At 42.4% G+C, this 27883-nt stretch overlaps 1 protein-coding gene across 1 annotated transcript in view; it reads left to right on the forward strand.

Annotated features, from left to right (window-relative positions):
• Positions 1-27883, forward strand: part of IPO4 (importin 4) — a 200623-nt gene that overhangs the window by 62921 nt on the left and 109819 nt on the right. The window contains exons 9-17 of the mRNA XM_073671034.1: positions 1444-1527; positions 2632-2796; positions 6013-6066; positions 7780-7889; positions 10130-10238; positions 12641-12770; positions 27186-27299; positions 27447-27560; positions 27672-27795. Coding sequence (XP_073527135.1) covers positions 1444-1527; positions 2632-2796; positions 6013-6066; positions 7780-7889; positions 10130-10238; positions 12641-12770; positions 27186-27299; positions 27447-27560; positions 27672-27795 — 1004 coding nt within the window. The remainder of the gene's footprint in view (positions 1-1443; positions 1528-2631; positions 2797-6012; positions 6067-7779; positions 7890-10129; positions 10239-12640; positions 12771-27185; positions 27300-27446; positions 27561-27671; positions 27796-27883) is intronic.

Here is a 27883-nt window from a genome sequence, read left to right on the forward strand (position 1 = left end):
ACATTCTGAAAAAAAAAGGGCACTGGTGAGCTTGAGAACTCAAAAAGGTCTGGACGTCCATGCTAGACAACAATGGTGGATGATTGCAGAATTCTTCTCGTGGTGAATAATAAACCCTTCACAACATATACCCAAGTGAAGAACACTTTCCAGGAAGTAGGTGTTTCAATATCCAAGTCTGCCATAAAGGGAAGACTTCATGAGAGCAAATAAAGAGGGTTCACTACAAGGTGCAAACCATTAATCAGCCTTAAAAATAGAAAGGCCTGCTTAGACGTTGCCAAAATGCATTCAACCAAATGCAGCAAGATTTATTGGACGACGCTTCAGAGTATAGATGGACAATGACCCAAAACATATTGTGAAAGCAACCCAGGAGATTAATGCAAAGAAGTGGAATATTCTGCAATGGCCGAGTCAATCACCAGATCTCAACCCCCGTCGAGCATGTATCTCACATGTTTAAGACAAAACTTAAGGCAGAAAGACCCTCAAACAACCACCTGAAGTCATCTGCAATAAAGGCTGGAAAAGCATCAGAATGGAGGAAACCCAACATTTGGTGATGTCCATGGCTTCCAGACTTAAGGCAGTCATTGCCTGCAAAGGACTCTCTACAAAGTATTAAAAATTTATATTTTATTCATGGTAAAGTTTATTTGTACAATTACTTTTGAGTCCCTAAAATGAGGAGGCTTTGTAGAAAACTAATTGCAATTGCTAAACTTTTCACAAGATATATTTGTTCAACCGCTTTAATTAAACCTGAAAGTCCACACATCAATGCATCTCAGTTATTTCATGTGTGTATGTATGCCTAAGACTATTAGATTGTTAAGGGTGTAGCTTGTGGGGCGGCGTAGCCTGGAGTCATGGGGACTCGGTCTTGCAGCAGGGTTGCTGTGAGGCACCAGGCTCCCCACCCTGCCGGTGCATTGCCGCCGCGGAGGTGGTTGGCGCATGGCGCCGCTCCTTTTAGGCAGGAAATGTTAGGACCCACTGCAAGGTTTGCCATGACGTGGCACTGGGCTTCATACAGTCTGATCAGAATGTTAAACTAAGAACCTCATGTTCGGTTATATATATTTTTGCCGAGATGCTTTAGATCAAATGTATGATTTTTTTGGAGGTGCAGTCCATGCTCCTTTTTTTGTATATCAATGCATCTCAGTTGTTTCATTTTAAATAAATCGTGACATGCAGAGCCCAAATCACGAAGATTCAGTCACTGTCCAAATATTTCTGGAAAAAATACAGTTCTTTCAGCATAAAATTGACATTGACCATTTAAATATAGTACTAGGAATGTAAAATCTCTGTCAGGCTAATAAACTCAATGGACACATTTTGAATGTAGCTTTCATAATGTGCGTGCTAAACATAAATTAAAAACATTATGGGAATGACCCTTAAATGTGACTTTGCTCTGCTTTTCTTGTGCAGATCGCCATAAACACATCACTGTCTGATAACCTTCGTGTGAAATCCCTTTACTGTATTCGCTTCCTCATCAAACTGAAAAGCAAAGTGAGTTATATACTGTTTGAACAACTTCCATTACATTAGTTAGGGAATGGCAACCATATTAAATGGGAAATTGGCAAGTAATTTGTGCAATTAAAACAAATGTGGGCAATGCTGTATAGTTCTATCTTATTCCCATGCATATGGTAATGTATTGAAATTGTCATCTCCATTCCAGCAGTCTGCAAGATATAGAGGACACTTAGGCTTAGTGCCCACGATGCAGTAATGAAGCAGAAATTTTCCTGAGCATTTCTGCATCTCCTTGGCAGAAAAACGCATGCGGTTTTTGCATTCATATTTGGCATGCGTTTTTCAAATGCATTGTATAGGCAAATCTGCATGCAGAAATGCACAAGAATTGGTCATGTCCGGATTTTTTCTGTGCGTAAAACCCGCGCAGAAAAAATTCTGACCATGTTCACAGAACTTGCAGAATGTCCTAGGAAGTCATGGGATAAGGTATGCAATTTGTTTCTGGAGCGTTTCCATACTGCAAATCCGCTCCAAAAACGCATCGTGGGCACACAGCCTTACCATAGTTTTAATAGGTCTGTATGCTATTTACATTGATGGTTAACACAGGGTTTTTTTTTTCAGTACCTCTTTCTAACCTAGCTTAGTGTGAAAGGAATGACCTTTGGCGATCAGTAGACTTGATCTACTATTTCTTAATTTCTTATTATTGTACCAAAATGACAGCAAACAGACTGGCAAGTTTCACATTGCTGGAATCAGGATCTCAGCCCTTTACATCATGCTGCTCTCAGATTACAGATCAAGAATCTGGTGACGGATTCCCTTTTAAACTGGTTGTTTTAGTATATTATAAGGGAATTCTGTGTTGATATAGGGAATGTGATGTTTTAGAGATTCAGCGAATAGCCAGAATAGATAGTTTGGGGGACTTGGCACATCTCGGTATTATGCAGACATCTAATTATCAGTAGGCACGCTTTGTTGTCCCACTTGTGGTAAACCCTGGCATCCGCTTATCACTAGGTATCCCTCCTGAGAAGAGGAGACTTGTAAAATGGACAACCTCTTTTAAGATGAGGGCTGCTATTTTGTTCTTGAGTTAATGTCCTTTTACTGTTTACATTTTAGTCTGTCTTGAAGCAAAAGCTGCTGCCCAAGATTCTTAATGGGATTTTCCCCATTATGTGCGCTGAGCCTCCTGCTGGGCAGTTGGACCCTGAAGATGAAGATGAGGATGATGAGTTGTTAGAAGAAGAAGCTGAGATGCAGTTACCCAAACACTATGCAGTTCAGGTCAGTCACACAAATCATAAATTCATTTAGAAGCCATAGAAATGGTATACACTTCGTCTAAAAGTATTGTTAATTTGCAGAATTTTACTTATCTTTTTTCCTCCCTTAATCAGTGCAAATATATTTAGTTTATAGAGTTTGTAGAATTGTACAATACCTAAAATGTCCTTTTAAAAATATCAGTTAGCTTTATTATAAAATATCTTACACTTCTCCCTTCCCTGCTAATTTCTAAATGTGTTTTTTTTTTTTACTTCTGTTCCTGTGACGTTTCATTTGAGGATTCTCAAATGAGGCATTACCAGGAGGCTGGGGCTGCGCTCACTTCCCTTTATCGTCTATCACCCTGCCTGGAACAGGAAGTCATCAGGGGGCTGCTCTGAGGTCACTTACCACAGTTTTCTTTTATCACCACTCTCTAAAGATGTCCTAAATCCATGGCACTGATAGCTGTGGGAGAAGTGACTGGGGTGCTGGCACTCTGCTTTTGTTCCCGCTGGATGCAGCTTCTTAAAGGGAAAGAAGATCTCATCAGGGGGTCGTGATGAAAGCAGGGTGAGTGACAGCAGTGCCACCCGACAACTTCTATCGCTGCCCTCAAACAAATTGTCGTCAGAGAGCGGCACTGCAATTATTCACCCTGGCTTTATCATCGCTCTCTGATGATGATTCGTTTGAGGATGGTGATAGAAGTTGTTGGGCGGTGCTTCTGTCACTCACCCTGCTTTTATTACCGCCCCCTAATGATGTCTCCTTTCACAGTAAGAAGCTATGTCAGGTGAGGACAGAAGCAGAGTGCCGACACTGCAATAATTACTGCCACAGCTTCTATCAACACCATGCATTTAGAATATTTTCAGAGGGCGGCAATGAAACTGGTAAGTGGCTGCATCGCCACCCCCTGAGGACGTCCTGCTCCAGGCAGGGTGATACACGCTGCAGGGAAGTGTATTTCCAGCCTCCTGATGATGCTTTGTTTGAGACTCTTCTGAATCGAAATATTACTGGAAGTGAATTAAACAAACACATTTATGGATTAGCTGTAGAAGACTTGTAGGGCATTGTATATTAAAGCACCCCTCCAGCGTTTTTTTTTTATTGCACTGTTTAGTGCTTTAAATGTAAAGTCCCATGCCCCTGTCTGATACTCACCTTCCTGCGTTTTCATAGTTTTTTGCCGTTGCTCCCATCGGTCTCTGGTGAAAAGTGACCTGCCTGCCGCTCCAATATTTCATGGAGCTGCGCGGAGGTCATTTCTCAATACAAGTCTATGAGAGCCTCGTTCTGGTTTTCATAAACTTTCATTGACAGCTTGTGATGTAGCTTCTGTCTTCCGGACAGTCAGAAGGCACCGTCACAAGATGGCGCCGCGGGACCGGAGCAGCACCGAAAAACAGGCAAGCCACCGGAAGGCGAGTATATGATCAGGGGCAGGGGACTTAAATTTAAATCGCCGCTCCAGCGCTGAAAAACAACAACCGCTGGAGTGGCGCTTTAACCCCTTAGTGACAGAGCCAATTATGTCCTTAATGACCAAGCCAAATTTTACAATTCTAACCACTGTCACTTTAAGGTAATAACTCTGGAATGCTTCAACGGATCCCACTGATTCTGAGACTGTTTTTTTTCTTTAAAATTATTTTTATTAGGAGATTTTTACAGTATAGGGAACAAGGGGTCAGGAAAGGGACAGAAACTGTTTTTAATTTTAACAGACATGTTGTACTTCATGGTAGTAGTAAAATTTCTTCAATATGACTTTTGTTTATTTGTGAAAAAAATGGAAATTTGGCGAAAATGTAGCAATTTTCAAACTTTGAATTTTTATGCCCTTAAATCTGAGAGATATGTCACACAAAATTAATAAATAACATTTCCCACATGTCTACTTTACATCAGCACAATTTTTGCAACAAAAGTAAAAGGAAGTTATAAGGGTTAAAAGTTGACCACTGATTTCTATTTCTTCCAACAAAATTTACAAAACCATTTTTTTAGGGACCACATCACATTTGAAGTCACTTTGAGGGGTCTATATTACAGAAAATACCCAAAAGTGAAACCATTCTAAAAACTGCACCCCTCAAGGTGCTCAAAACCCACATTCAAGAAGTTTGTTAACCCTTCAGGTGCTTCAAAGGAACTGAAGCAACGTGGAAGGAAACAATTAACATTTAACACAAATTTTACTTTAGACCCCAATTTTTTTATTTTTGCAAGGGTAACGAGAAAATGGACCACAAAATTTCTCTTGAGCATGCCGATACCCCATGTGTGGAAGAAAACCACTGTTTAAGCGCACAGCAGGGCTCGGTAGGGAAGGAGCACCGTATGACTTTTTGAACTCAAAATTGTCTGGAATCTAGAGCGGGTGCCATGTCGCTTTTGGAGTTCCACTGATGTGCCTAAACAGTGGAAACCCCCCACAAGTGACCCCATTTTGGAAACTACACCCCTCAAGGATTTTATCAAGGGTATATTGAGCATTTTAAACCCAGAGGTACGACACAGTAGTTGATAACCTTAGGTATTCATATTTAGTATGTTGTCATTAGTGATGAGCACAAGTGCTCCCTACTTTACTTTGCATCGGGTGCTCGGGTATGCACCATGTATCGCAGGTCCATGAGTGACATGATCGAATCGAGAACCCCAGCACAACCCTAAACTCAACCCTAACTGCCCGCCGGAAGATGACGGTAATCCGGGGTATGGTAGATGTACCGGGAGGGCTCGAAGGGGGCTTCATTTCTCGCTCCTCTGACATGTATATCATGTCAGAGGAGTGAGAAATGATTGTAACCGCGTTCACACTTTTTTTTTTTCGTGATTACAGTTATTCACTGAACAACGGTGATCACGTGATTGGGGACCGAAAAAATTGAGATTTTCCGACGCTGGGGGGGCGCTACACTGTTGTTCCTGGGCGCTGTTAAGTAGCGGTGCTGAGGAATAAGTACCCTTAACTGCCGCCGTGAAAAGGCGTATCGGCGGTCTTTAAAGCGAATGACAAAAGTGCTTCAGGAGTAAAAATAGATAGTTGTAAAGGACATTTTATGTATCTAACCACCCCTTTTAATATGAAATTGACTTTGGCATCATTTGTGATGTTTCCTGGGTAAATTTCATACTCCAATTCACCGAGGCAGTGATTATTTAAAGATAATGCCTTGTTACAAGTGTACTGATTTAATTCAAAAGCATTTTGTATTACAGGTTATTGATATATTGGCTCTTCATCTACCTCCTGAGAAATTGTTTCAGCAGCTGGTATGCAAGTGCAATAACCATTGTATCTATATTTTGTCAATTGATGTTTTTTTCTGTGAACTTTAATGAATTAGTCAAACCATTTTTCACTTTATTTAGATATAAGGGGTTCTCTGAGAAGGTGTCAAAATGGCCACTGTAAAGTGTTTCGTACTGCAACCTGTCCTAGACGTTACTGTCTTGCTGAGGGGTGGAATACTGAAAGAGCCTAGCTGATCTTCTCATTCATCCTGACAGGTTTACAACTGGCCAGAGCTGAAACAGCCTTTCCTGCTCAGTCAGTTGATGAGAATTTATTTTTTTTCCTGCTTTAGTTGTCTAGTTTTAAACTCTTTCCGCTCAGTCCACCTCTGTGTTTTGCTGTAAACTTGTAAGGCTGGCTAAGCATGGACCTGGAGAAAAAACATTCTGATGAGGACTTTTTTCCTCATGCTTCAGCTTTGCTCCATGTCTAGCTGTAAACCTGTCAGCCTAGTGTGCAGATTAGCTATGCCTCTTCATGATGTTACCTCTCAGCTTGACAGGAACTTACTCTAACATTACTCAGAAACAATGGGTTTCATTGTTCATTGAAACATCTGTCTTGAACAAAGTTTTATCAAGCAACCAATCCTAAAGCAAGCTTTGGATGAGTTTCAACCTGAAATATGTGATGGCAGTCATTTTGGACAATTTCTCGGAAAACCCATCAATAGATGTACTCCAGTTTCAAACATTAAAGGGGTTGTCCAGTCTAAAACTATAAGTCTGCAGTCACTCTATTCTCTGGTTCTGGTGCCGGGAACAGTGGTTATGTTACCGCAAGTGTGTGATATGCATACTCCTGGCCACAATCCGCCTAGACTGTTTCCTGCCTCGCTCAATACATTTTCATTCACCAAGGTTGTGCCTATCTTGTCGGATTGTGGCCAGGAGTATGCATATCGCATACTTGGGGTCACATAACCGCCGCCACTGGAGAATCCTCACAGCGCACGATGTGAAGATTCACAAGTCTGCAGACATAGTTTTAGAATGGACAACCCTTTTAAAGTTTTATCACTGTATAATTGCCAGTTATTCCATTTTCTTACATACTTTTTAAAAGGAAATCTTTATTGCCTACTTTCAGAACTTAAAAATCAGTCCTGGTCATGTGATAGACACATGGATCCACAACCTGTACAGGTATTAGAGCTGTGTAATGTAATAAGCTGTGCACCTGTATCTATCACATGACCAGGACTTTCTTTTTTTTTTGTTCTTGTACTTTTTTTCTTTCTTTTTTTTTTTTTAAATCTTGTAGAGTTTACATTTAAAGCTGGGCTTACATGACTACTTTGGCAGTGACACTTGCTGCTACATCGCAGTGTAATACAAGCGAATGGGATCGCATCACTAGCGGCAAGTCACAAGAAGACCTACGGCGTCTCATTTTTTGCAACTTGTTTGTCATAGTCACATTGTGACCCCTTTCATTTCTATTGCACTGCTATGTAGCAATGACACCTAGCGAACTTGGTCATGCGACAGAAGTCGTCGTGTAGCCCTAGCCTAATCTTTGTCAGTTTCTTCACCTACATCTCCTGTCTAAAACCATTATGTATTTTTCTAAATTTTTCTACTTCCTTGCCCTGTCCTTTTTTTATTCTTAATAAGGTAATTAGGGATTATTTATAGGAATATTGGTTGTACCTTGTTAATGTGCAAAATTTCTGCAACTTTTTTCTCAAGTCTCCACTCATGGAGCCATGTCTTCTTAGTTCGAATCCTTATGAGCGCAAAGCTGGTCTTGTGTGTCTTGCGGTGTTAAGTGAGGGCTGTGCAGATCACATCCGGAACAAGTATGTATAAAATAGACAAGTTATTTTTTTTTGTCTAATCAGTAATCAATTATTGTGATGTAATTATTGATGTTAAATTCAAATGTTTGAGCGAACAGTTGGAAAACTTTGTGATTTGCTGTAAACATGTAAAAAAAAAAATGAAGTGCATTAATTTATTTAGTTCAGTTTTGCTACATATTACATTATGCTGTATTGGCATCCTCAACAAATATTTTTAACTAGATGGTTTAAAGGGGTCGTCTCACCAAGATATCCCATGTCAATATGACCTTTGAAGCATATGGTTGTCATAGCGTGGGTTTGGCTGTCATGTATGGATGCTGTGGTGGATCAACCAGAAATGTAATGCTACATTCAAATTGTGTGTCTTCCCTCAGCGATAAAGGAATGATTACATGTGGGTTAGAGATGCTGGATTCTTAAAAAGAAAAAAAGAAATGGTCTGTCTTTATAGAGTAACCCCTTAAATTGCATACCAGTTTAGTGTAAATTAAAAACGTTTTATGCCAGTCACTGTGTGTACTGTCTGAGTATGGTATATGCACAGAGAAAGCGGAGTCGGCTCTATTGATTGGTAGGCCCTCCATGCAGCCAACATAAGTATATGCTTTCTTTTAAAGCACCACTCTGGCATTTTCTTTTTATTCCACTGCCCGAGTGGAATCACTAATTTATGTTTCCTGCATGTAGTTGAATACTTACCAGCCACAGTTTCTTCTGCTGTACTCTGTGTCGCTCCGGTCCTCTTCTGCTAGTTGTGACTTGCCGGATCGCTCCAGTGGTTGCTGGGCAGACAATATATTACTTCTTAATGTAAGTCTATGAGAGCCAGAACAAGGCTTTAATAGACTTACACTGAGAGCTTGTGATTAGTGATGAGCGAGTATGTTCTATTAACCCTTTCGCCGAGTATGCTCGGGCCGAGCTCCGAGTATTTACAGCTGCTTGGTGATATGGTGGAATCACTCCCATGTGCATGATTTGCGACTGTTTGACAGCTTTATTACATGGGAGGAATGTCTATTTCTTACACATTCCTCACATGTATTAAAGCTGTCAAACAGTCGCAAATCATGCACACGGGAGCGATTCAACCTTATCACCGAGCAGCTGTAAAAACTCGGAGCTCGGCCCGAGCATACTCGGCGAAAGGGATAACAGAACATACTCGCTCATCACTACTTGTGATCATTATCTCTGACTTGGAGCAGTGCTGGGAAGAGCAGAAGACAGCAGCAGGGAATATAAATTAGTGATGCCACTCAGGCAGTGAAATAAAAAATAAATAAATGCCAGAGTGCTGGTTTATACCTGTATATAAAAGGGTTATTAACTGCACTTTTCTGTGCTTAGGCCTCCTCAAAAAATAAAGACCCCGATTGATCAATTGTTTGTCAGAATTCTGCTGTAAAACTGTTATTTGAAAAGTCACAAAATAAATAAAATAAAGGTCACAAGTCAATGCTTAGCCAAAAGGAATTGTGGCCCAGTGTAGCCAACAAATTGATCATAATTTGCATTACACAGGTGGCATAAATTATGATAGAAATGTACTTAAAGGAGTATTCAAATCTCCAAAATCCTATCTCCATATGTAGTAGGTGTAATACTAATAATTTTAGCAAAAACTACAATTAGAAATGTGGTATAGTTTTTCAGATTCGCTATGTCTCTTGTCCTGCAATGCCCTGCACATGAGAAAAGAGACACAGTGAATCTGAAAAACTATACCACATTTCTAATTGGCGACATTTGCTAATATTATTATTATTACACCTACTACATATTGGGATAGGATCTTGGAGATGGGAATACCCCTTTAAGTATATTTTCTATGCTGGCGCACACCATCTGGAGCATGCTCCAAATGTATACCTCCTAATGAATTTAGTGCATTTTACTCCAGCACACCTTTCATTAACACTGGAGTGCAAAACGCAAGTCTTGATGAATCAGTGCCAAGGTATATTAGGATGTGAGTATGTGTAGATATGTATGCCTCCATATACCTATATACTGTATACATTGGGACCTTCTGCTGGAGGTATAAGATATGAAAGGCTCTCCATCTATACCAACAGATCGCTCAGATGTTATTTCAACAGGACTTTAGATGCAATGGAAACATCTTAAAAATAGAAGACTTTCATTTACAATTTGAGTTGCCATTGATCTGTCCCCAATATTTAATTCTGAAGGTCTTTGTTACTACATATATTTATTCTTTATCTTGGCAGGCACCTTCAGTCTATGCTACAGTTGGTTTGTCAAGCTATAACAGATGAAAATTGTATAGTACGGAATGCAGCACTTTATGCTCTGGGACAGTTTTCTGAACACTTGCAGGTAAAGTTCTCAGGGTTTTTTTTACCATTACTTTTATTCTTTTTTTGTAGATGGGTTTTCTTTTAACCAATATATTATAATTTTTTATTAAGTGTCTAACATGACATATCCAACGTATAGGAAGTTCACCTTAGTGGATGTAGTTCAACCGCTGAGTTTGAAGTACCGCTGTTGATTTCTGGAGCAAAAAAAACTGCTGGTGCTCTTCCACATGCAAGGCTGTCCATCTCTGTATTGACTTTCATGGGAAAAGTAGCACTGCAAACTCTTTGAATTAGTCATTGTTCACCTAATGCCCTGTCTTTCATTAAGTGAGATGTGGCATCCACCTATCAGGCATTGATGGCACATGCCCATACATAAGTTCTTTTATTATTGATAACTGCGATAGAAAAGAAAGGGACTATATTGCTTACTCATTTTAAAGGGTTTGCCAGTCTTTTGCTAAAAGTCTGCAGTCATGCATCCTCACAGTGTGCACACTGCATGCTGTCTGGATTCTCTGGTGTCTGCAACGAGAGTGGGTGGTCACATAACTGATGCACGTGAATTGAGAGAGGCGGCGCATGTATAATTGGAATGTGGCCAGAATTATGCAAATCGCATTACTGCCTGCTTTCGCTACCGAACATGGAGAATCCTGACAGCTAGCAGTGTGCTCGCTGTGAGGATTGAGATATCTGCAGATATTTATCAAAAGATCACACAACATCTTTATGGTGAACTTAAAATCAAAAAGTCAACTAGAATGTTCAACAGATTCATCTTAAATTTTTTTTTCATAGGATATGCAAAACACTTTATGATTTTAGTCAAGCTAAAATAATGTAAAATTATCCAGTAGTCTTGAATAACTATGGATGAAAAGTTGGTTTGATAAGGATAGGGCATCAATGTAAAAATAGTGGACAACTTCTTTAATCATTCCCCTTTTCAACTCCTGACCCAGCTGCTCCCCCCCCCTGCCTGGGACTTTTTGCAGTGACTCATGGCACAAACAGGGAAAATTGACCTCCTGTTTCTACATGGAGCTCAGAAGGATTCAGCTAGTCAGGTTTTAATCATGTGTTGTCATAGATCTAATGGAAACAAGAATTAGCTGGGTAGAAAGGCAAAATGAGCAATTGTAAGTACACAGTGTTATATAATATGATGACTGCAATATACTAAGAAGATAAAAATGTTGATGGGAGGAGTGCTTCTTTAATCGGTTTGGCTGAAATTCTTTTTTTTTTTCCCATTTAATTTTGCTTGATTCATTTTCCAAATAACAAGTAAGAATCTCAATAGATTATAAAACCCTAAGAAATGATTAAGACATGACTTAATAAATAATATGTTATTAATAATATAATATGAAAATGGATCTATGTGGTCATACAGATGAAAAATATGCAAAGGCAGTACATAATGTAGGTTATTTATTGGTGCCCAGCTATGACTATGGGTCAGATTATAAATTCCAGTAAGGTATCAGATTACCCATAAACTATAACATTGGATGGATAAGGAGGTGAAGGGAATAGACTATATTAATAAACTATAGCAACAGGGAAGGCGAGGGGGCAGGCTGTTTATCCATAGAGTTTAGGGAGGAAGATTCAGAGCCTCTGTACTGTGTATACTAAGAAGCAGAGGTTTGTGGAAGTGTAGTGTATTGTGATATCCAAGGCTCCCATATTTTCATAGTGAAAGAGTGGGAGATTGTTTCCCAACTGTAGATTTCCTCCAGTCTAAATGTTTATTTTATTTATTCTTTCACGAACTGAGGAAGGATCTGCTTGCAACCAATGGAGCGGTACCAATAATTTGGCTGGTGCTAAAAATTGGATCAAAAGGTTATGGTTAGATGGTTTGTAAGTTGTAGATGGGAGTGACCGAAATTATCTTTTAACTACTTTTAGGTAAATTATTTAGCAAATATACTTGTTTGTTTTTTTCCATAGATCAATGGTACAAATGAAGATGTGTAAATGTGTTATTAGACATACCTGTATAAGCTTCCTTCCCTACTTGTCAGTCACTTTTTATTTCCTCCACTTTTCATTCACTCTCAAAAACTGTTGAAATGTGTCTACAGTGAGGGATCACATAACACCTGCTGTCTATAAAAGTCTATGGAGAGGGGAGGGGGAAGCAGCTGGAGGGGAAAAAATGCAGCAAGACACTAGGAGAAACTGCTGAGGCTTCTATTGCAGAGGTAATAACTGCTAAAAATGCAGCATACAGAGGAATACCATACCAGAAAATAGTTTTGCTCTTCATATATCACACACAGGACAGTTACACTTTATCAAGTTTAATAGTTAGTTTTTTTTCTTCTTGTGATAACTTCTCAGCATACATTCTTGTACCTACTTTTGCAAGTTTTATTTGTAACGTCTTGCCTTGGTCTTTCTTAGCCGGACATCAGTGGTTATTCAGATACTGTGCTTCCATTGCTGTTGGAATATTTGTCACGTGTGGACCCATGTCATACAGCTCACCTCACTAAGGCTTACTATGCTCTTGAAAACTTTGTAGAGAACCTTGGTAAGAGCTGAGACTATCACTTTTATGTGTATGTGTGACTGTGATACATAGCCTCCATAATAATTTTAAGAAACTGTTATACAGGAAATATTGTAACCCATTATCAATCTGTGACGTTCATTTTTGTCACAGTTTGCAAGTGGGGTTTATGGTTAAGGCTCAGCCTGCTCCATACCGAGCAGTTGCTCCCTGTGTTACACAGCTGGCATCTGACAGCAACCTGAGCTAGCTATGATTGCTGCTGTTATATCATTTAGATACCACTGTCAATCACTGACAGCAGCATTTAGACAGAGCAGTTGTCGGTGAACGCATGCATTAGCTCCCATCAGCCTTTTTTGACACTATTGTTGGGAACCAATTGCTTGTAATGACAGCTGTGGTCCTTCTGAAGGCCCCCATGGCATATATAAATATAGATTTAATATGTATAATTATAAACACACATATTAGTAATGCTGCTATTTGTATGGCTGTAGGTCTTTTCTTTTTATAGTATGAGGCAGAGCTGGGCAAAGTGCAGGCGACATGCGGCCCTTTGGTTGTTACTGTGCATACCAGGACTGCCAAAGGGTTGGAAAAAGCTGCCCTCCACCCAACATCTAAGTTTCACCGTTAACTGCATCCTTGTGATGCAGATATCTGTGTATACAATGATGGAGGAGGGAGCAGTCTTCCACCATTGCACTTGCTGTACTCTCAGACACACAGACTCAGTGACCTCACTATATCAAGCCAGCTGGTGTGCAGCCTCAGTGGGGAGGGGAGGCTGCAATAGTACATCATAATGCGGGTGGAGGTGTGTGGGCACATCATACTCTGAATGGGGGCTTTGTGGGCACATCATACTGCATGGCATGGGGCTGTGTGAAGTCATTATTATTATTTATTATTGTGGCGCCATTTATTCCATGGCACTTTACATGTGAAAAAGGGGTATACATACAAGAACAATTACAGTAGTCTTGAACACAATGTGACAGCGACTGGTACAGGAGGAGTGAGGACCCTTCCCGCGAGGGCTCAGAATCTACAAGGGATGGGTGAGGATACAGTAGGTGAGGGTAGGGCTGGTCGTGCAGCGGTGGTTACTGCCATTTGTAGGCTTGTCGGAAGAGGTAGGTCTTCAGGCTCCTTTTGAAGGTTTCCACGGTCGACGAGAGTCTGATGTGTTGGGGTAGAGAGTTCCAGAGTAGGGGGGAAGCACGGGAGAAATCTTGTATGTGATTGTGGGAGGATGAGATAAGAGGGGAGTAGAGAAAGAGATCTTGTGAGGATCGGAGGTTGCGTGCGGGTATGTAACGGGAGACTAGGGCAGAGATATATGGAGGAGATAGGTTGTGAATGGCTTTGTATGCCGTGGTTAGGGTTTTGAAATGGAGTCTCTGAGCGATAGGGAGCCAGTGAAGAGATTGACAGAGAGGAGAGGCTGGGGAATAGCGGGGGGACAGGTGGATTAGTCGGGTAGCAGAGTTTAGGAGTGCATGGGGGGCTGTGTGGGGCTCTTTTTGGGGACATAATGTGTGGGATCTGCAAGGGGACAACATACTGCGTAGGGGGCTTTGTGAGCATTTAATGTATGGGCAGTTCTGCAGGGACAACATACTGTGTAGAGGGCATCATACTTTGGGCCTTTTTGGTGACTTAATACTGTGTGGAGGGGCTTTGTAGGGGCATCTTACTGCGTGAGGGGGGGCTATGTGGGGACAAACTGTTTGAAAAGCTTTGTGGGGACATCATACTGTGTGGGGGCCTGTGTGGGAACATTATACTCTGTGGAGGGACAACATACTGTTTGAGAGGTTGTGTTCGAACATCATACTGTCATCACCATACTCTGTGGGGAGCTGTGTGGGGGCATAATTTTTGATCAAGTGTAAGGGTGAATAAACAGGAGCAGTATAATTTGTACACTTTATAAAAATCAGTAAATTATATGGTGTTGATTAGCTGCCACAAATAACAGTTAATGTTAGGCTTCATTCACACTTCCGTGTTTAAACATGCACTTGAAAAAATGGTATCGGAGTCATCAGTGTTTTGAATCAGTGTGTCACTAGTGTATTGTCCGTGTGTCCGTTTATACCATCAGTGTGTCACTAATGCATGGTCCATGTGTCCGTTTTTACCATCGGTGTGTCATCAGTGCATGGTCTGTGTGTCCGGTTTTACCATCAGTGTGTTATCAGTGCATGGTCTGTGTGTCCAGTTTTATCATCCGTGCATGTTTCGTGTGTCCGTTTTGCACAGACTTACCACGGGCAAACTGAACGCTGCAGCTGATCACTGGCTGCTGATTTGGTTGCAGCGATCACATGACAACCCTATAGATTTTGATACCAATCGACAGGTAGGTAACACAGTGATTAGTTCGAAGCAGTGATGCTGTTCCAAGAAGATGGTATCAATATTTTTTTTAGTCCCTTAGTATGGGGTTGTTCAGTAGTGGACAACCCCTTTAAGTGCTAAGCAAAACTGACCTGTTAGAATTGGTAACAGTTGCTCTTCAAAGCAAAAAAATATGGTTAGTTTCTGCTTTGATCAAAAAGCCTTGTGCACCTATATAAGCTTTTTTTTTTTATATTCAATTCTAAGGGCCTTAGCTTTTTATCAAAGCTTTTACTCCAGAATTCTGATTTGAATAGCTCTGAAAAGTCGCAAAATGTTAAACACAATGACAGGCTGCTGTTTTTAACTTTTATCTTTTTCACTCCATTTTCATAGAGGAGGAGTTGGGGCAGGACAGCAGCGTGGCAACCCCCGCTCATCAAGTTCATGACGTGTGGTTGCGTTTTGTACACCACAAATCTTAGTCGTAGGGCTGTGGAGTCGGTAAACCAAACCCCAACTCCTCAATTTCCCTGACTTCCGACTCAGACTCCACAGCCCTACCTCACTACTGAGCATGTACATAAAGTGCAGCACAGATTCATCTCACTGCCTCACTACTGACCGTGTACATAAAGTGTAGCACAGATTCATCTCACTACTGAGCGTGTACATAAAGTGCAGCACAGATTCATCTCACTGCCTCACTACTGACCGTGTACATAAAGTGTAGCACAGATTCATCTCACTACTGAGCGTGTACATAAAGTGCAGCACAGATTCATCTCACTGCCTCACTACTGAGCGTGTACATAAAGTGCAGCAGATTCATCTCACTGCCTCACTACTGAGCGTGTACATAAAGTGCAGCACAGATTCATCTCACTACTGAGCGTGTACATAAAGTGCAGCACAGATTCATCTCACTGCCTCACTACTGAGCGTGTACATAAAGTGCAGCAGATTCATCTCACTACTGAGCGTGTACATAAAGTGCAGCACAGATTCATCTCACTACTGAGCGTGTACATAAAGTGCAGCACAGATTCATCTCACTGCCTCACTACTGAGCGTGTACATAAAGTGCAGCACAGATTCATCTCACTACTGAGCGTGTACATAAAGTGCAGCACAGATTCATCTCACTGCCTCACTACTGAGCGTGTACATAAAGTGCAGCAGATTCATCTCACTGCCTCACTACTGAGCGTGTACATAAAGTGCAGCACAGATTCATCTCACTGCCTCACTACTGAGCATGTACATAAAGTGCAGCAGATTCATCTCACTGCCTCACTACTGAGCGTGTACATAAAGTGCAGCACAGATTCATCTCACTGCCTCACTACTGAGCGTGTACATAAAGTGCAGCACAGATTCATCTCACTGCCTCACTACTGAGCGTGTACATAAAGTGCAGCACAGATTCATCTCACTGCCTCACTACTGAGCATGTACATAAAGTGCAGCAGATTCATCTCACTGCCTCACTACTGAGCGTGTACATAAAGTGCAGCACAGATTCATCTCACTGCCTCACTACTGAGCATGTACATAAAGTGCAGCAGATTCATCTCACTGCCTCACTACTGAGCATGTACATAAAGTGCAGCAGATTCATCTCACTGCCTCACTACTGAGCGTGTACATAAAGTGCAGCACAGATTCATCTCACTGCCTCACTACTGAGCGTGTACATAAAGTGCAGCACAGATTCATCTCACTACTGAGCGTGTACATAAAGTGCAGCACAGATTCATCTCACTGCCTCACTACTGAGCGTATACATAAAGTGCTGCACAGATTCATCTCACTACTGAGCGTGTACATAAAGTGCAGCACAGATTCATCTCACTGCCTCACTACTGAGCGTGTACATAGTGTAGCACAGATTCATCTCACTACTGAGCGTGTACATAAAGTGCAGCACAGATTCATCTCACTGCCTCACTACTGAGCGTGTACATAAAGTGCAGCACAGATTCATCTCACTGCCTCACTACTGAGCGTGTACATAAAGCGCAGCACAGATTCATCTCACTGCCTCACTACTGAGCGTGTACATAAAGTGCAGCACAGATTCATCTCACTGCCTCACTACTGAGCGTGTACATAAAGTGCAGCACAGATTCATCTCACTGCCTCACTACTGAGCATGTACATAAAGTGCTGCACAGATTCATCTCACTGCCTCACTACTGAGCGTGTACATAAAGTGCAGCACAGATTCATCTCACTGCCTCACTACTGAGCGTGTACATAGTGTAGCACAGATTCATCTCACTGCCTCACTACTGAGCGTGTACATAAAGTGCAGCACAGATTCATCTCACTGCCTCACTACTGAGCGTGTACATAAAGCGCAGCACAGATTCATCTCACTGCCTCACTACTGAGCGTGTACATAAAGTGCAGCACAGATTCATCTCACTGCCTCACTACTGAGCGTGTACATAAAGTGCAGCACAGATTCATCTCACTACTGAGCGTGTACATAAAGTGCAGCACAGATTCATCTCACTGCCTCACTACTGAGCGTGTACATAAAGTGCAGCACAGATTCATCTCACTACTGAGCATGTACATAAAGCGCAGCACAGATTCATCTCACTGCCTCACTACTGAGCGTGTACATAAAGTGCAGCACAGATTCATCTCACTGCCTCACTACTGAGCGTGTACATAAAGTGCAGCACAGATTCATCTCACTGCCTCACTACTGAGCGTGTACATAAAGGGCAGCACAGATTCATCTCACTACTGAGCATGTACATAAAGCGCAGCACAGATTTATCTCACTGCCTCACTACTGAGCGTGTACATAAAGTGCAGCACAGATTCATCTCACAGCCTCACTACTGAGCGTGTACATAAAGTGCAGCACAGATTCATCTCACTGCCTCACTACTGAGCGTGTACATAAAGTGCAGCACAGATTCATCTCACTGCTGTTATGTTCTGCTACCAAAGCTAAGGAAAGAGAGGAGATCTGTCCCTACTATAGGACTCAGCTGAATCCCTACGATGTAACAGGGAACCTGATCCTGCGATCAGATCTGCTAAAGTCCTAATCTAGTCTGTACGGAGACCTATAGATGTGGGGAGGGAATCCCTACAAGTACTAAGGACTGGGAGGAATATGGGACACCTCCTAACAGAAATAGTAGCAGACAGACGAACAAACAAAATAGATAGAACATAGAGGTCCGTAGACCAAGCAAACTAACAGAGTTAGATACAGAGCACAGGCTAGCTAGAAAGTAGATATACAATGAAGTCCAGCAAAGCCAGAAGGGCGGAGCAGGATTAAATAGGCCAACAAGGTCATGTGACCAGCAAAGGAAAAAAGACCTAAGAGCAAGGTTCTAACAGTACCCCCCCTTCTAAGAGGATCCTCCGGATCCCCTAGGACCAGGCTTATCAGGAAATCTCCTGTGAAACGCTCTGATAAGTCTGGACGCGGAAACATCATCTGATCTCACCCAAGAGTTATCCTCGGGTCCGAAACCTTTCCAGGCCACAAGATACTGCAAACTACCTCTATACCGTCTAGAGTCAAGGATGCGAGAAATTTCATATTCCCCGTCCTCCACCACCGGAGGAACAGAGGCAGAGGCGTCACCATCCGACACAACAGCTTTTTTTAACAGAGAGACATGAAAGACCGGATTAATTCTCCAGGAGGTAGGAACCTCCAACCTAACAGCAGATTGGTTGACAACCTGAAGCACCTTAAAGGGCCCTACAAACTTGGGACCCAATTTCTTAGAAGGAATCCTCAACCGCAGATTCCTAGAGGACAACCAAACCATGTCACCAACAGCGAACAAAACCTCCTGTCGTTTCCTATCAAAGTAGTCTTTAGATTTTCTGTTGGCCTCCTGAAGATTACCACGCACATCCGTCCAAACTCTTTCCAAATCACCGGAAAAATTCTCCTCCTCAGGCACGGCAGATCCCAACTTGGAGAACGACCCAAACGACGGATGTCTCCCAGAACAACAAAAAAAAGGCGAACAACCAGCAGAAGAAGATGTATGATTGTTCAGAGCAAATTCGGCAAGTGGCAGAAACTCAGACCACCCCTCTTGATTGTCTGCCACAAAACAACGCAAGAACTGCTCAACATCCTGGTTTTTCCTTTCTGTCTGGCCATTAGATTCAGGATGATATCCGGACGAAAACGACAAATGAATTCCCAACCTGTCACAAAAGGCACGCCAAAAACGAGCCACGAACTGAGGACCCCTATCAGAAACAATGTCAGTAGGAACGCCATGAAGTCTGACAATTTCCTTGACAAAGGCCTTAGCGAGAGTTTTAGCGCAGGGCAGTTTGACGAAGGGAACCAAGTGACACATCTTGCTAAAACGGTCCACGACCACCCAGATGACAGTAAAACCCTCAGAGGGGGGAAGGTCAGTTATAAAGTCCATAGCCAAATGTGTCCAAGGAGCACTGGGAACCTCCAAAGGACAAAGCAACCCCGCAGCAGGAGTATGTGAGGACTTAGATCTAGCACATATAGTACCTTGACGCACCCACTTAATGACTTCCTTCTGCCATCCAGGCCACCAAAAACTGCGACCCACCAGTCTCTTGGTCTCAGAGATTCCGGGATGACCTGCCAACCGAGATTCGTGACACTCAACAAACAAATCTCTCCTAAAGGTCCCAGGCACAAACAACCTCCCATGAGGAGTGTTAGATGGGGCATTCTCCTGAGCTTTAAGAATCTCATCTTCCAAAACGGAGTCTAAAGCAGCTATCACAACACCTTCTTGTAAAATGTTCTCCTCTTTCTCACCACCGACTATGGGAGAAAAACTGCGAGACAAGGCATCCGCCTTAACATTCCTAGTACCAGGGATGTAAGTAACGGAGAAATTAAACCGCGAGAAAAACAGTGCCCACCTAGCCTGACGGGCATTCAGGCGCTTGGCAGCATCAAGATATATCAGATTTTTATGATCCGTAAGAACCTGAACGGGAAATTCCGCACCTTCCAAGAAGTGGCGCCAGTGTTCAAATGCGAGTTTAATAGCCAATAATTCCCGATTACCAATATCGTAATTCAGTTCAGTCTCCGAAAAATTTTTTGAAAAAAAGGCACAGGGATGTAATCCATCCCCGTTATCCTGAGACAATACTGCGCCAACCCCCACAGAGGAAGCATCAACCTCAACCAAAAACGGCCTAGTAACATCAGGCTGCATAAGGATGGGAGCAGAGGTGAACCTCTCCTTGAGATACACAAAAGCTTCAATGGCCTCAGAAGACCACTGAACCGCATCAGCACCTTTCCTGGTGAGATCAGTCAGAGGTTTGACAATACTAGAAAAATTTTTTATGAATTTTCTATAGTAATTGGCGAAACCCAAAAACCTCTGTATCGATTTCAAACCAATAGGCCTAGGCCATTCCTGCACAGCCTGAACCTTAACCGGATCCATCTCAAAACCTTTGCTGGAGATAATGTAGCCCAAAAAACTAATTCTCTGTACAGCGAACTCACATTTCTCCAGCTTAGCAAAAAGCGAATTGTCCATTAATAACTGTAATACCTCACGCACGCTCCGCCAATGAGACTCCAGATCTGGCGAATAAATCAAAATGTCATCCAAATACACAACCACATTTTTACCGATCAAAGGTCTAAGGATGTCATTAATCAGATTCTGAAAAAATGCAGGAGCATTAGTAAGACCAAAAGGCATAACCAGATTCTCAAAATGACCCACAGGAGTGTTAAAAGCAGTCTTCCATTCATCACCCTCCTTCATGCGCAACAGATTGTATGCCCCCTTAAGGTCAATTTTAGAGAACCACTTGGCCCCCAATAACTGGTTAAACAGATCAGGAATCAATGGCAGTGGGTAAGGATTGCGTACCGTAATTTTCTTAATCTCACGAAAATCCAGACAAGGACGTAAACCGCCGTCCTTTTTTTTTTACAAAAAAAAATCCAACCGCCACAGGAGACTTAGAGGGCCTAATGTGACCGGCGGCCAAGCTTGTCTGTATGTATTCCTCCAAAGCCTTCCTCTCAGGAATAGTAAGGTTAAATAAACGACTCTTAGGAAGAGTCGCTCCAGGGACAAATTCAATAGAACAATCATAGTCTCTATGGGGAGGCAAAACCTGCGATTCTTTCTCAGAAAAAACTCTCCAAAAATCCTGAAGAGGAACAGGCAATTCTCCCCTATCCAAAGCTGCAATACGCCCGTTACAACACTTGTCATAACATTTATGGCTCCAGGATTTAATTTCACTGGTAGACCAATCCAGTACAGGATTGTGAAATTTTAACCAGGGCAAACCCAATATTACTGGAGAAGGCAAGTTATTCAACACTACCAAATCCAATTTCTCATGGTGAACACCATTAATAGTGAGAGGAAATTCACTGACCTTGAGAGTAATATTCTTCAAAGGAGAGCCATCCACAGAAACCACAGCAATGGGGGATGATAAAGGTTCAGGTTTTAAATTGAGTTTTTCCACGAATCCCCCATCAATTACATTCAGTGTAGACCCGCAATCAACAAACACCCGAAATTCCATCAATTTTTCCTGAGCAATCGTGGAAGCAGCTTAAAATATACCCTTGGAATTTAAACAGGCAATACGGGCGTGACTGACCATTTTTTTTTCTTTCTTCATACGAAGCTCACAGCCTTTAATCAAATGACCAGATTTTCCGCAATAGAAACACAAGCCTTCCGAAAAACGACGGTCTTTTTCTTGAGAGCGAGGTGCCACCGATCCAATCTCCATCGGTTCACCACTGTTAATACACACATTATCATAACCAGAAACTGACATAGCAGAGGATTTGCTCTCATTAACCCTAGCACGCAGTCTTCTATCCACCCGTATAGCTAATTGCATAGCCTGTTGCAAATCCTCAGGTGTAGGATAAGCAATTAGCAGGTCTTTAACCCTTTCACTGAGCCCAGCAAGAAATAGACTTTTCAGAGCAGAATCGTTCCACCCTGTTTGAGTGGACCAACGACGAAAATGTGTACAATATTTTTCCACATTACCCGATCCTTGTTTTAAACGTCTCAACTCAGTCTCAGCTGATGCGACACGGTCAGGATCATCATATAATAGTCCCAAAGCAGAAAAAAAACTATCCACTGATCTGAAGCATGAATCACTAGGTTGCAAAGAAAAGGCCCACTCCTGAGGCTCTTTGCGCAAAAGTGACATTATGAACCCTACGCGCTGGGATTCATCCCCAGAGGACTTAGGTCTCAAACGAAAATACAATAAGCAAGCATTTTTAAATGAAAAAAATTCTCGGTGTTCACCAAAAAATAAATCCGGCAAACATACCTTAGGCTCCAAGAAATGTGCTCCAGGACAGTTACTCACGTGCTGACGGAGCTCGGCCACCTCCAGAGAGAGTCCCTGCAGGCGATGAGCCAAATCCTGAACCGACACCATGATGGAACAGAAAAATCTTTCCTTAGAGAATTTGCTGGCTGGACTTACTGTTATGTTCTGCTACCAAAGCTAAGGAAAGAGAGGAGATCTGTCCCTACTATAGGACTCAGCTGAATCCCTACGATGTAACAGGGAACCTGATCCTGCGATCAGACCTGCTAAAGTCCTAATCTAGTCTGTACGGAGACCTATAGATGTGGGGAGGGAATCCCTACAAGTACTAAGGACTGGGAGGAATATGGGACACCTCCTAACAGAAATAGTAGCAGACAGACGAACAAACAAAATAGATAGAACATAGAGGTCCGTAGACCAAGCAAACTAACAGAGTTAGATACAGAGCACAGGCTAGCTAGAAAGTAGATATACAATGAAGTCCAGCAAAGCCAGAAGGGCGGAGCAGGATTAAATAGGCCAACAAGGTCATGTGACCAGCAAAGGAAAAAAGACCTAAGAGCAAGGTTCTAACAACTGCCTCACTACTGAGCATGTACATAAAGTGCAGCAGATTCATCTCACTGCCTCACTACTGAGCGTGTACATAAAGTGCAGCACAGATTCATCTCACTGCCTCACTACTGAGCGTGTACATAAAGTGCAGCACAGATTCATCTCACTGCCTCACTACTGAGCATGTACATAAAGTGCAGCAGATTCATCTCACTGCCTCACTACTGAGCGTGTACATAAAGTGCAGCACAGATTCATCTCACTGCCTCACTACTGAGCGTGTACATAAAGTGCAGCACAGATTCATCTCACTGCCTCACTACTGAGCGTGTACATAAAGTGCAGCACAGATTCATCTCACTGCCTCACTACTGAGCATGTACATAAAGTGCAGCAGATTCATCTCACTGCCTCACTACTGAGAAAGTACATAAAGTGCAGCAGATTCATCTCACTACTGAGCGTGTACATAAAGTGCAGCAGATTCATCTCACTGCCTCACTACTGAGCATGTACATAAAGTGCAGCAGATTCATCTCACTGCCTCACTACTGAGCGTGTACATAAAGTGCAGCAGATTCATCTCACTGCCTCACTACTAAGCGTGTACATAAAGTGCAGCACAGATTCATCTCGCTGCCTCACTACTGAGCATGTACATAAAGTGCAGCAGATTCATCTCACTGCCTCACTACTGAGCGTGTACATAAAGTGCAGCACAGATTCATCTCACTGCCTCACTACTGAGCATGTACATAAAGTGCAGCAGATTCATCTCACTGCCTCACTACTGAGCGTGTACATAAAGTGCAGCACAGATTTATCTCACTGCCTCACTACTGAGCGTGTACATAAAGTGCAGCACAGATTCATCTCACTGCCTCACTACTGAGCGTGTACATAAAGTGCAGCACAGATTCATCTCACTACTGAGCGTGTACATAAAGCGCAGCACAGATTCATCTCACTGCCTCACTACTGAGCGTGTACATAAAGTGCAGCACAGATTCATCTCACTGCCTCACTACTGAGCGTGTACATAAAGTGCAGCACAGATTCATCTCACTGCCTCACTACTGAGCGTGTACATAAAGTGCAGCACAGATTCATCTCACTACTGAGCATGTACATAAAATGCAGCACAGATTCATCTCACAGCCTCACTACTGAGCGTGTACATAAAGTGCAGCACAGATTCATCTCACTGCCTCACTACTGAGCGTGTACATAAAGTGCAGCACAGATTCATCTCACTGCCTCACTACTGAGCGTGTACATAAAGTGCAGCACAGATTCATCTCACTGCCTCACTACTGAGCGTGTACATAAAGTGCAGCACAGATTCATCTCACTACTGAGCATGTACATAAAATGCAGCACAGATTCATCTCACAGCCTCACTACTGAGCGTGTGCATAAAGTGCAGCACAGATTCATCTCACTGCCTCACTACTGAGCGTGTACATAAAGTGCAGCACAGATTCATCTCACTGCCTCAACACTGAGCATGTACATAAAGTGCAGCACAGATTCATCTCACTGCCTCACTACTGAGCGTGTACATAAAGTGCAGCACAGATTCATCTCACTACTGAGCATGTACATAAAATGCAGCACAGATTCATCTCACTGCCTCACTACTGAGCGTGTACATAAAGTGCAGCACAGATTCATCTCACTGCCTCGCTACTGAGCATGTACATAAAGTGCAGCACAGATTCATCTCACTGCCTCACTACTGAGCGTGTACATAAAGTGCAGCACAGATTCATCTCACTGCCTCACTACTGAGCGTGTACATAAAGTGCAGCACAGATTCATCTCACTACTGAGCATGTACATAAAGTGCAGCACAGATTCATCTCACTGCCTCACTACTGAGCGTGTACATAAAGTGCAGCACAGATTCATCTCACTACTGAGCATGTACATAAAGTGCAGCACAGATTCATCTCACTGCCTCACTACTGAGCGTGTACATAAAGTGCAGCACAGATTCATCTCACGGCCTCACTACTGAGCGTGTACATAAAGTGCAGCACAGATTCATCTCACTGCCTCGCTACTGAGCATGTACATAAAGTGCAGCACAGATTCATCTCACTACTGAGCGTGTACATAAAGTGCAGCACAAATTCATCTCACTGCCTCACTACTGAGCGTGTACATAAAGTGCAGCACAGATTCATCTCACTGCCTCACTACTGAGCGTGTACATAAAGTGCAGCACAGATTCATCTCACTGCCTCACTACTGAGCGTGTACATAAAGTACAGCACAGATTCATCTCACTACTGAGCGTGTACATAAAGTGCAGCACAGATTCATCTCACTACTGAGCGTGTACATAAAGTGCAGCACAGATTCATCTCACTGCCTCACTACTGAGCGTGTACATAAAGAGCAGCACAGATTCATCTCACTGCCTCACTACTGAGCGTGTACATAAAGTGCAGCACAGATTCATCTCACTGCCTCACTACTGAGCATGTACATAAAGTGCAGCACAGATTCATCTCACTACTGAGCGTGTACATAAAGTGCAGCACAGATTCATCTCACTGCCTCACTACTGAGCGTGTACATAAAGTGCAGCACAGATTCATCTCACTGCCTCGCTACTGAGCATGTACATAAAGTGCAGCACAGATTCATCTCACTACTGAGCATGTACATAAAGCGCAGCACAGATTCATCTCACTGCCTCACTACTGAGCGTGTACATAAAGTGCAGCACAGATTCATCTCACTACTGAGCATGTACATAAAATGCAGCACAGATTCATCTCACAGCCTCACTACTGAGCGTGTGCATAAAGTGCAGCACAGATTCATCTCACTGCCTCACTACTGAGCGTGTACATAAAGTGCAGCACAGATTCATCTCACTGCCTCAACACTGAGCATGTACATAAAGTGCAGCACAGATTCATCTCACTGCCTCACTACTGAGCGTGTACATAAAGTGCAGCACAGATTCATCTCACTACTGAGCATGTACATAAAATGCAGCACAGATTCATCTCACTGCCTCACTACTGAGCGTGTACATAAAGTGCAGCACAGATTCATCTCACTGCCTCGCTACTGAGCATGTACATAAAGTGCAGCACAGATTCATCTCACTGCCTCACTACTGAGCGTGTACATAAAGTGCAGCACAGATTCATCTCACTGCCTCACTACTGAGCGTGTACATAAAGTGCAGCACAGATTCATCTCACTACTGAGCATGTACATAAAGTGCAGCACAGATTCATCTCACTGCCTCACTACTGAGCGTGTACATAAAGTGCAGCACAGATTCATCTCACGGCCTCACTACTGAGCGTGTACATAAAGTGCAGCACAGATTCATCTCACTGCCTCGCTACTGAGCATGTACATAAAGTGCAGCACAGATTCATCTCACTACTGAGCGTGTACATAAAGTGCAGCACAAATTCATCTCACTGCCTCACTACTGAGCGTGTACATAAAGTGCAGCACAGATTCATCTCACTGCCTCACTACTGAGCGTGTACATAAAGTGCAGCACAGATTCATCTCACTGCCTCACTACTGAGCGTGTACATAAAGTGTAGCACAGATTCATCTCACTGCCTCACTACTGAGCGTGTACATAAAGTGCTGCACAGATTCATCTCACTGCCTCACTACTGAGCGTGTACATAAAGTGCAGCACAGATTCATCTCACTGCCTCACTACTGAGCGTGTACATAAAGTGTAGCACAGATTCATCTCAGCTAAACGCCGAGATCCTTAGATCAGGAACAGAATAGATATTTATAGGACATTTCATAACTTTCCCAAATTCTTCTGAAAACATTTACAGCACATCCTGCATTGTACTACGGTACAAAATTTATTATATATTTTAGGAGTCATTCCATTTTATAGTGACTTTGACTCCACAACCTTTCTTAGTCCATTCTAGGACTGGAATAAGATTTGTGGTGAGGCAGACATGGATTCATTAAGAGTTGTGCACCCCTTAATTAATCAGAAGTGTCTGACTACAAAATCCCCCCTCATCAAAACTGGTGAGAAAAAGGCCAATCTTGATAAATCAGGGCCATTTTACTATGTAGTGATTGTGTGAGAGTGAAGTTCTAAGTAACTGATAATGTGTCCACATGTTTAATGAGATTTCTAATACTTATCTATCCAATGGCTTAATGCAGGTTATAAAATTGAGCCATACCTCCCCACCTTGATGGAGCGAATACTGAGGTCCCTGAGCAACTCGGATAATGTCAGATTGAAGGAACTCTCAGTGAGCGCTCTGGGTGCCATCGGTGAGTATGCATTCTTCTGTCCCTTTTTTTTTTTTTTTTTAGCCCAGTACATCAGTCTTTTCAACAGTGTTGCGTTTCCTGCAACAAATCAGCATTTTGTCAGGTTTGCCTTTTGCTGCAAACTTAACCTTTTCTTTTTTTTGTCAGCCAATGGAGCCGGGAAATTGCTCTGCCCATATTTTCCTTCCATTATGGAAGTATTGAAAGTTCATTTAACACAAACAACCGAGGAAGGACGACCTGTTCAGATTCAGTGTTTAGGTGAGTGGAAGGGAGTAGAGTGGGTTGATATGTTCTGAACTGTTCACTTGTCTAAGTTCTTTTTTTTATCATGTTTCTTCTATGAACTAATCTTTCTTAATGTCTTGTCAGAAACCCTTGGAATTCTGGTCTACACTCTAGGTAAAGAAACATTCTTGCCATTGGCTGAAGACTGCTGCCTTCTAGGACTCGACTTATGTGATAGAATTGATGACCCAAGTATGAGAAGCTGTGCGTAAGTTATACCACACAATACAGGACAAAATGGTTGCAAATGCTACCAAAATAAATTGGTCCTTATATTTTTAGACTTTGGACCCAAA

The sequence above is a fragment of the Phyllobates terribilis genome, unplaced genomic scaffold (assembly GCF_046119375.1).
Source record: "Phyllobates terribilis strain yellow unplaced genomic scaffold, ASM4611937v1 Scaffold_1__5_contigs__length_1240528914, whole genome shotgun sequence".
In the NCBI taxonomy this organism is placed as follows: Eukaryota; Metazoa; Chordata; class Amphibia; order Anura; family Dendrobatidae; genus Phyllobates; species Phyllobates terribilis.